Source organism: Oncorhynchus keta, chromosome 30 (genome assembly GCF_023373465.1).
Source record: "Oncorhynchus keta strain PuntledgeMale-10-30-2019 chromosome 30, Oket_V2, whole genome shotgun sequence".
In the NCBI taxonomy this organism is placed as follows: Eukaryota; Metazoa; Chordata; class Actinopteri; order Salmoniformes; family Salmonidae; genus Oncorhynchus; species Oncorhynchus keta.
In genome coordinates, this window is record NC_068450.1 from 46,144,084 (window position 1) to 46,155,155 (window position 11,072).

Below are 11,072 nucleotides of genomic sequence, written 5' to 3' on the forward strand. Positions count from 1 at the left end.
TACCACATTTTCCTATCGCAAGCTATGAACCTTTACACCGGATCATCGCAGCTAACTAGCTGCTATCCGAGTGGCTACTCCTGGCTAATGCCTCTGTCCCTAAGCAAACACCAGTTAGCCTGGAGCTAGCCTCGAGCTAGGCCCATCTCCCGGCTAGCCAAAGAGGTCCACTAGCTAATTCTTGGGCTACAATACCTGTTTTGCCAATTGGCCTGGACCCTTTACTGTCGACATTGAGCCCCGCCGATCCAACACGACTGGTCTGCCGACGTGACCGTCCGAGGTGGTTTCAGCAGGCTCTTCCGTTGCGACGTTACCGGATGCCCATCTGCTAGCCCCGGCCTGCTAGCTGTCTGAATCGCCGTGTCTCCAGCTCGCCTAGCAAAGCAGTGACTACGGAATTGACTCCCTGACTCATCTAGTGCTACTCTTTGGACCCTATCATTACTCGGCTACACATGCCGAGTGTCAATATGTCAATATGCCTTGTCTATTGCTGTTTTGGTTAGTGATTATTGTCTTATTTCACTGTAGAGCCCCAAGCGCTGTCCGATATGCCTTAGATATCCATTTTGTTCCACCCCCCACACATGCGGTGACCTCACCTGGCTTAACTGGTGCCTCTTGAGACAAAAACTCTCTCATCGTCACTCAATACCTAGGTTTACCTTCAATGTACTCACATCCTACCATACTCTTGTCTGTACATCATGCCGTGAGTCTATTCTGCCCCCAGCACCACTCCCATAACCCAGGCGCTCTCGTTTGTTGACTTCTGTAACTGTAAAAGCCTTGGTTTCATGCATGTTAACATTAGAAGCCTCTTTCCTAAGTTTTGTTTTCTTCCACTGCTTTAGCACATATTTCGCAAACCCTGATGTCCTAGCAGTGTCTGAATCATGGCTTAGAAAGGCCACCAAAAATCCTGATATTTCCATCCCTAACTATAACATCTTCCGACAAGATAGATCTGCCAAAGGGGGCAGAGTTGCAATCTGCTGCAGAGATAGCCTGCAGAGTTCTCTCATACTATCCATGTCTGTGCCCAAACAATTCGAGATTCTACTTTAAAAAATCCACCTTTCCAGAAACAAGTCTCTCACCCGTTACAGCTCATCATAGACCCGCTTCAGCCCCCAGCTGTGCCCTGGACACCATATGTGAATTGATTGCCCCCATCTATCTTCAGAGTTCGTAATGTTAGGTGACCTAAACTGGGATATGCTTATCACCCCAGTCATCGTACAATCTAAGCTGGATACCCCAATCTAACACAAATGATTAAGGAACCTACCAAGTTCAACCCTAAATCCATAACAATGGGCACCCTCTTAGATATCATCCTGACCAACTTGCCCTCTAAATACACCTCTCCTGTCTTCAACCAGGATCTCAGCGATCACTGCTTCATTGCCTGCGTGCTTGATGGGTCTGCGGTCAAACAATGGAAACAATATGGAACCTCTCTTTATAAAATGATCAGCCAAAATTGTTGCAACCCCTATTACCAGCCTGTTCCTCCTCTTTTTCGTATCATCTGAGATCCCCAAAGATTTGAAAACTGGGGGTGCCACAGGGTTCAATGGGGGTGCCACAGGGTTCAGTTCTCGGGTCAACTCTTTTCTCTGTATATATCAATGATGCCGCTCTTGCTGCTGGTGATTGTCTGATCCACCTCTACGCAGACGACACCATTCTGTATACATCTGGCCCTTCTTTGGACACTGTGTTAAAAACTTCTTAGAGATAGCCCCCTTTAAAAGAAATGTTTGTCTAAATTACATACCCAAATCTAACTGCCTGTAGCTCAGGCCCTGAAGCAAGGATATGCATATTCGTGGTACTATTTGAAAGGAAACACTTTGAAGTTTATGTAAATGTAAAATGAATGTAGGATAATATAACACAATAGATCTGGTAGAAGAAAATACAAAGAAAAAACGAACTGGTGTTTTTTTACCACCATCTTTGAAATGCAAGAGAAATGTCACTGTTATTTCCATCACCCTGGTTACAATTCCGATAGTGTCAAAGTTTCAAATTGATAACCTGGAGTATGATTGATCCTCAAGACTTTTAGTGTGAAGTCCACATGTACATTTGGGCAAATCGTTTAGATGACATTCGCATTCATATTCCATTTTTCTGCATGAATATCGTCAAATCTTTATACTTGGACTTTGGTTAAGTTTTCCAAGTATTAATAGCCATATTATAAGTTCAACATTTGCAAAACAACCAGTTTCATAACTTCATAACACTGAATATCCTTATATTTTTTGTCCAAAATCAAAAGGCATGGTGTCGTACAAGGTAAGAAGCTACATTTTACTACATAAAAACTGTTTACTCCCATAAAGCCCAGCTCAGTGGCTATCCAGCTGGCTTTGTTTGACCACAATTGGTGCTTATTTGACCAAGATACGGCACGCCATGAAGGCATCGCTCTCTGAACAAATATGGTAGGATATACCATAGGATATACTACACCCCTAATGAAATAGTGAAGTCTTGTTACCTTCTAGGATCTCTGAGGAATAGGTACGAATTTGATTTCACTCGTTGAAACAAAGTTTAGGGTGAGATTTTCACAGAATCCTTTCTTTGCATATTGAATGAGTGGAAATACAAAATCGATAGTGCATGCTATATGGACCTTTTTAGGATATGAAAAACGATTTTATCTAACAAAACAACACTTCATGTTATCTCTGGGACCCTTTGGATGATAATTCAGAGGAAGATTTCAGAATGTAAGTACACATTTCACCTTCAGAGGAGAAGTTATCAAACCTATTGCGGTGAAAAAACTGTTTTGTTGTTAGGAGCTCCCCTCAAATAATAGCATAAATTGGACAGTGCAGTTACATTAATAACAAGAATTTAAGCTTTCAGCCGATATAAGACACTTCTGTGTACCGACATTTGTTCTTACTCTAAAATGTGCGATCTTGACATCTTGACACAACTGTCCCGTTGATGGGATGCCGATCCTTAACTAAATACGTATTTGTAGTTGTCCACATATTCTAAGTCAGAACCGTCCAGAGTAGTGATGCTAGTCGGGCGGGCGGGTGTGGACAACAATTGGTTGAAGAGCATGCATTTAGTATTACAAGCATTTGAAAGCAGTTGGAGGCTTGAAGCTTGTTTGTAGGTTTGAAAGACGGCATAAAAAAGGGGCCTAAGAATATACATAGGTGTCTGGTTAGACTGTAAACTCTCCTTCCTGACTCACATTAAGCATCTCCAATGCAAAATTAAATCTAGAATTGGCCTCCTATTTCGCAACAAACCCTCCTTCACTCATGCTGCCAATAATACTCTCGTAAAACTGACTATCCCACCGGTCCTTGATTTCGGCGATGTCATTTACAAAATTGCCTCCAAAACTCTACTCAGCAAACTGGATGTAGTCTATCACAATGCCATCCGTTTTGTAACCAAAGCCCCATATTCTACCCACCACTGCGAACTGCATGCTCTCATGTGCCAGCCCTCACTACATATTTGTCAGCTTTCGCTGTAAAGCCTATTTGAAATCGGACACTGTGGTGGGATTAACAACATGATTACCTTTAAAAGGGTATAAGATACATGTATGTTTGAGGAATTTTATGACATTTCTGTTGTTTTGAATTTGGCGCCCTGCACTTTCACTGGCTGTTGTCATATCGATCCCGTTAACGGGATTGCAGCCCTAAGAAGTTTTTCAGCTACAGCTGTCAGAGCAGCTTACTGATCACTGTACCTGTGCACAGCCAATCTGTAAATAGCACACCCAACTACCTCATACCCATATTGTTATTTATCTTCTTGCTCTTTTGCACCCCAGTATCTCTACTTGCACATAATCAACTGCACATATATCACTCCAGTGTTAATGCTAAATTGTAATTATTTCACCTCTGTGGCCTGTTTATTGCCTTACCTCCCTACTCTTCTACATTTGCACACACTGTACATAGATTTTTCTATTGTGTTATTGACTGTACGTTTGTTTATATGTAACTCTGTGTTGTTGTTTTTGTCGCACTGCTTTGCTTTATCTTAGCCGGGTCACAGTGGTAAATGAGAACTTGTTCTCTACTGGCCTACCTGGTTAAAGAAAGGAGAGAAATTGATTCATTGTTGTCTATCATTTACACTTATACAAACGGTGTCTGTACAGTAGGCATGTAACACGCTTTAAAGGCATTTTAAAGGATTTGACTGTTTGATTACTCACTTTAAATTATTATCAAGTACTTGCAAAAAAAGTGAGTTGAGAATATCTAATTCATGCACATTTATTTTAATAATTAGGCTTATGTCAGCAATTCTAATGTTTTAACAATTAACCAAGGTTTTTGATTTCTTATTGAGTCAATAATGAAAATAAGTTTGAAATGAATGTATTATATATGTCAAAGTACGAGTAACACAATGAATGCAAATGTGCAATGTTGTGTAAGGACTGTGTAAGGGCTATTTCACCAAGACGAAGAGGGATGGAGTGCTGCATCAGATGACCTGGCCTTCACAATCATCCGATGTCAACCCAATTGAGATGGTTTGGGATGAGTTGGACCGCAAAGTGAAGGAAAAGCAGCCAATGAGTGCTCAGCATATGTGGGAACTCCTTCAAGAATGTTGGGAAAGCATTCCAGGTGATGCTGGTTGAGAGAATTCCAAGAGTGCAAAGCTGTCATCAAGGCAAAGGGTGGAAGAATCTTAAATATAAAATATATTTAGATTTGTTTAACACTTTTTGGTTACTACATGATTCCATGTTATTTCATAGTGTTGACCTCTTCACTATTATTCTACCATGTAGAAGATGGTAAAAATAAAGAAAAACCCGTGGATGAGTAGGTGTGTGCAAACTTCTGACTGGTACTGTACATTCTAACATAAATTCATCAGTTATTCTGCACTCTCGCACACACAGACGAGAGTGTTCTGATGTCTTTTGTTAAGTTTTACTACACGATACATTAAAAACTGCGTTAGACAGGAATAATTACATATACTGACCAGCTCAAATAGACAGAAGCGTACTATATGGCAGACCAATCCAAACTCTCTCGGCATGTCCAGCCCACTCTTTATCTCAGCCAATCATGGCTAGCGGGAAGGTTGCTAACTTTTTCTGTGTTTTAACCAACTAGGCTTGTAATTTAACAATTTTATTCCTATTTACAGATGGCATACAAGTTTGTTTTTAAACACATGAAAGTTCACGTTTCTAGAAGGCATTTCTACCCCAAAATATATTTTGATAACAAACATAAAAATGTCTTTCCTGTGAAGTAGTGACCCGTGACATACGCCTAGTTTCCTGAAATGGTCACGTATATGGGAACTCCTTCAAGACTGTTGGAAAAGCATTCCAGGTGAAGCTGGTTGAGAGAATGCCTAGAGTGTGCAAAGTGGTCATCGAGGCAAAGGGTGGCTACTTTGAAAAATCTAAAATATCTTTTGATTTGCTTAACAATTTTTGGGTTACAAACTGATTCCATGTGTGTTATTTCATAGATTTGATGTCTTTACTATTTTTCTACAATGTGGAAAATAGTACAGATACAGGAAAACCCTTGAATGAATAGGTGTGTCCAAACTTTTGAATGGTATTGTATATGATCATTTTCATGACAATAGCTCAAACATGACAGGAGACGTGCTTGTTCAAAGTTGGATTTTTCCGTTGATTACTATAGCGCCCTCCCTTGGGCCAATCTGTGTCATTTTGGAATTTCAGTTGAGCACTATAGCACCCATCTTTTTCCAATCAGTGAAATTTTGTAGAATATGAATCTCTATGGCAAGACACCCGGGTCATTCACCCAAGTTTTGTCAAAATCAGTCCAGTGCTGTCTGAGATATCTCGTGTGACGAACGCACGACCGCACTAATGTACTAACGGACGGAGAACAGATCCACTGTCCCCTCCCCGATTTAATTGTGGGGGAGAATAGGTCACTTGTATAATTACTGTATAATAAAATTACACATTTGCCCTTTTCCCTCTAGGATTGACATAATCAAGTATGTGATCTATGGCATCGCCTCAGCGTTCTTTGTCTATGGCATTCTGTTGATGGTGGAGGGCTTCTTTACCAGCGGAGCCATCAAGGACCTGTATGGAGACTTCAAGATCACTACCTGTGGACGTTGCGTCAGTGCTTGGGTAAGGGATAACTGTTCACTGAATGATAAGGTTTATTGACATTCAAGAGTATCTCGTAATGTTTTATATGAATGACCTGTATGTAATGCGATGGCCCTTAGGGGCAAAGTAGCGTTTAAAATTGTTTTGCCATATATCACAATGATTGTCATAATTTAGAGGTTAATGGGCATAATGTTTCCCAAATGTATTTTGAGTAGCCCCATCCATTCCACTTTCTATTCCAGTACTGGCACTCTTGTTTCAAGTGGCCAATCATCAAGTCCATGATGAATTGAATTAGGTGTGCTAGTACTGGAATAGCTCAAATACCTGTAAGCGGAATGGGGAGTACCTGAGGTGATGTTTGGGAAACACCGATACAGACTCTGTCTCAATAAATCCTGATAGGAAATTGGTGGGACGTCAATGTTGTTCCTAAATCCGTCTTTGGAGCACGGTATAACAAATGCAACCTGGATTCTGATGAGTCTCCTCTATCTGTCTCAGTTCATCATGCTGACGTACATCTTCATGTTGGCTTGGCTCGGGGTGACAGCGTTCACCTCCCTCCCCGTCTTCATGTACTTCAACATCTGGAGCATTTGCCAAAACACCACCATCTTGGAGGGAGCCACTCTGTGCTTGGACCCGCGCCAGTATGGTACAAAATCAGGATATAGCTTGGTCTGACGCTTCTCTCTGGGATTTTTTCCTACATACAGTATTGTCCATGGGGTGGGCTACTGATGGACAGATTTACTAAGTGTTGTTACTGTTGTACAGAAATGGGTTGTAAAAGTGAAACATAGCTTTGGTGGGGGGGCATGATGTGTAAAGGACTGCTTCATGGTTTAGTTTGATTTTGGTCTTGTATTTGCCGCAGTGGAAATAACAGGTGCAAATATCTAAGTGGCCTTTGTTCTCCTCTCCTTTCAGGTATTGTGCCAATTGGGGAGGGGAAAACTGTATGTGCTGGTTCTGAGAAGTTTTACAAGATGTGTGAATCAAATGAGGTATATCAAATAAAATACTTGACAAACATTGACATACCATGTGAGTACAGTATATGTTTGTTTATGCAGTATGTGATTCTTGCTTCCAGAATAATAAAACTCAAGTCATATTGAAATATTGACTTTTGAAAGCCATAATAACCATGCATTTTAAAACATTCCCATTTACACGAAGGCTTTTGCTTTTTCAAGTAATTCATTTGACCACAAAGTAAAAGGTGAGTTTCACGGGGAAACCTGACTAACATCCTCCTCTCCTTTGTCTTTAATACAGCTGGACATGACATTCCACCTGTTCATTTGTGCCCTGGCTGGTGCTGGAGCAGCTGTCATTGCTATGGTGAGACACAAAAAAACAGCTACTTGTCTATATCTCTGTTGATACATCTGACATTACAGCGTTGATTCATATCCATTTGAAGGCAATATCACATCTAATGGACCACGGCATTTGTATGAACCGCTGACATCTGCACAAGACGCTGTATAGATTATATCTCATGTTCCTCATGTGGGAAAATATGAATCAGACATGTCTGTTTTATTGAACTAGTCTATAGGCTTACAAATGGAAGCACACGGTTTTGATTTGACGTGGCCATTTTATATACGACAATAATAAGTCAAATACAAGCGTTAACTGGGTTCATTTCTATAGCTACAGTAAAACATCTATGTTTTGCTATATGCGTGTGGGAATGGCTAGTGAGACTGTATTTGGCGGAGTAGAGAGGGAAGATTTTTCGCTCTCTCAGAGATGCAAGGCATGTCACAGCGTTGTCATGGAAACTGGGAGAAGAAAGGTCCAGAGCTTGGTGAAAACATCACTCAGTCATTTGTGAGTGGCCATTTTCTAAGAGAGGAAATGTGGTCGTTTGTCAATGATGATGGTGCAAAGTGCAGCGCAACATTTAACTAAACAAATTGCTGGCAAAATTAAACAGTGGTGGTACACAGATATAGACACCGATCAATGATTATTTAAATGATTAATGAAACAAAATACTAAGACGAGATGATAAACGGAATGGATGTAGTGTTTTCACTATTCCAGTCCTCACAGCTGAGACTGCAGCTTTTGTTCGAATCCTTTCGAGACCAGTTGGTCTTTGTGTAGATTTAAATCCATTAGCAGGCTGCTAATAATGTCCATGATTCAATTCGAAAGGTGTGGAAATGTAACAACCGCAGTCGTTTAAGCACAATACATTCACAATGGCAGTGTCTCAAAGGATCCTTTGCTGCCACGGAAACCCTGCCTACAGCCCACTTTTTCTAATGTGCTGCCACCTGCTGGCACGTTAGTGAAATTACACAATTGTACATCAAAAATAGAAAATATATAATCAAAACATTGTTTTTCGCCTCGAGAAGACCTATTGTAACTCTTTTTTTTCAGCTTGAAAAAAATATGTGGGCCACAATTATAGCACTTTATATTTCTGCTGATGATATCATGATGTGAACATCTCTCTTCTGCTAGAGCATGGAGCTTGATTAGAGGGCTATATTCATTTGTGAAGACTTTTCCACATTTGAAAGAGAAATGGACACAAAAAGTGTGTTTTCCAATAAAGTACATGGTGGAAATAGGGTACACTTTCTTCCATTTCGTGGCAGCTATTCTTCTTTCCCAAATCAATGTCAGTGGAGAATTGAAAGACCAATCATTTTCTACATTTTTTTATTTTCTCCCTGAATGAACTCATGGGTGACTTATCTCTGTTTCAGATCCACTACCTGATGGTGCTGTCGGCCAACTGGGCCTACGTAAAGGACGCGTGCAGGATGCAGAAGTATGAGGACATGAAGTCCAAAGAAGAGCAGGAGCTCCACGACATCCACTCCACCCGCTCCAAGGAGCGCCTCAACGCCTACACATAAGGCCAGCCAGCGTGAGGCCTGGCCCTGCCACCCTGCCCCCCTCCCCTCCCCTCCCCTCCCCTCCTCTCCACCATCCCCTAAAGAGGGGGGTGGGTGGCGCCCGGGGTCCTCGCCCCCTCTGATGTCACTGGTGCATCATATGACAAAGTGGTCCGGGGGACCCTCATACAACCCCCCCAAACAGCATTTCAGATGACAAGCCCCATTATCACTCTCATGGACTGCATTATTATTATTGTTATTATCATCATCACCTGTATTATTGTGTTTTTTTATAGTATTTGGTAGTTTAGTACGTAGTAGAATTGGAAGTAGCTAGCAGCAGTATTTTTCGTTTATTTTTTACTTTGGAGAACTTTTATTTGTATTTTATCTAGTGTCATCATTTTTCCTTCTTGTATTATTTATTCCTCTTCATTTTTGAGGTGGTCAGTTGGGGCTTAATAGGGTTTCAAGCACATTTCTCGTGTTTGTGTGTCTATTTAGATTTTAAAGAACTATGTAAATGGTGGGTGATCAGTTTTGAAGACTTCAATATTTTCAATCACACAGGGGAACTTTTAAAACTCCTGAAGCCTTTACATACCAGTACTACCAGGGATCTAAATCATAACTTTGAAGTGAAAGAAATTTGAATCGTATTTTAATTTATTTTACATTTTTTACTCCGGTTACATGATAGTGTTACCAAATTTTTATTGAAAAAAATATTATTTTCTTGCTGTGCCAAGCCTGTTAATCAGGAAAAACTTAGGTCAATATCAAGGAAGAAATTAGTCCCCAAAATGATAAACAATTTATTATTTTGTTACTATATGAGGCATCTTGCGAATTTAAAGCTGTGTAGCTACTGTAACGCAGGGCTCTCCAGCCCTGAGAGCTAACATCCTGTAGGTTTTCACTCCAACCTTAATCTAGCACACTTGATTGTAATAATTAGCTAGTTTATCAGCTACATCAGATTACTTACAACTGGGGTTGGAACAAAAACCTACAGGAGGGTAGCTCACAAGGAACAGGGTTGGAGAACCCTGTTCCAAGGACTGGGAATGATTCGATTGTCTTTAATCATACGCCACACAAGCACATGCAAATATGTTCTCATACCCTCTTTTTTTTTATTTCATAAAGTTGAACTTTATAAATACTAGTATAAAACACGTTTTTGCAGATTCTGCGCTGTATATATTGAGATATAAATGCATACTTATATGTTTAGCACTACAAATTCAGGACAATTCATAAGATAATTACAATAAGTTACTGTGGTTGAATCCACTAGTGATCTCTCAGTCTTACAAAAATCGAGATGCTAAAAAAAGTTGTCGGTGTAACATGTCACTTTTTGGTGGATTCATCAGACGTCAGAAAAGTGTGTGTCACAACAGTTAAGTTACTTTGTTTATGACGTTAAAAGTTTGATTGTCTTGCTTATGCCATAGGACTCCGAAGGTGGCCTACCATTTCATTGCCTGGCAATATTTGTTTTATCAGTGTTTCTAAGAGCTAGTTTTGGGAACTTATTTGACCATTTCTGTGCTCTCTCTAGGTGTAAGCGCATTGATGTTCAACTCAGAGTTGGATAACTGTAATGTTAGGTAAAGACTGTGAATTTCGATGTTTTTCGTGGCATGGACATGCATTAATGGTATAGAATTATTAACTCAAAAGTCATTTTATTTACACTTTGCCTGTCCTGCCGTGTCAACCCTTTATGTGCAGTACTAACCCGCCCCCCCCCCCCACCCCCCCCCCCCCCCACGCTAACAGCATTATACTACTGATATTAGACTGTATTGTTTGAGCTGTCTCTGTTTAGTTTGTGATGAGCTATCAACCATGTCTTAAACTGATTCTTGTGCCAACGTTGCTTCTACAGTAAATGACTTGACAATGCCGCCGGCTTTATCCTCGTATTAGTCTTTTGTACTTTCACAAGAATGCTTACTTAAGTAGTAGCAGGATTTCAATTGGAAAAATGTGCTTGCATAAATAAAAATGACTTGTGTACTTGTTAATAAATA

The 11,072-nt window shown here is 40.4% G+C and overlaps 1 protein-coding gene across 1 annotated transcript in view; it reads left to right on the forward strand.

Moving 5' to 3' along the window:
* LOC118363588 (neuronal membrane glycoprotein M6-a-like) overlaps positions 1 to 11,072 on the forward strand; it is a 37,719-nt gene extending 26,647 nt beyond the window's left edge. Inside the window, exons 3-7 of the mRNA XM_035744587.2 lie at positions 6,013 to 6,169; positions 6,659 to 6,812; positions 7,088 to 7,164; positions 7,439 to 7,504; positions 8,896 to 11,072. Of these exons, the coding sequence (XP_035600480.1) occupies positions 6,013 to 6,169; positions 6,659 to 6,812; positions 7,088 to 7,164; positions 7,439 to 7,504; positions 8,896 to 9,048 (607 nt within the window). The 3' untranslated portion in view covers positions 9,049 to 11,072. The remainder of the gene's footprint in view (positions 1 to 6,012; positions 6,170 to 6,658; positions 6,813 to 7,087; positions 7,165 to 7,438; positions 7,505 to 8,895) is intronic.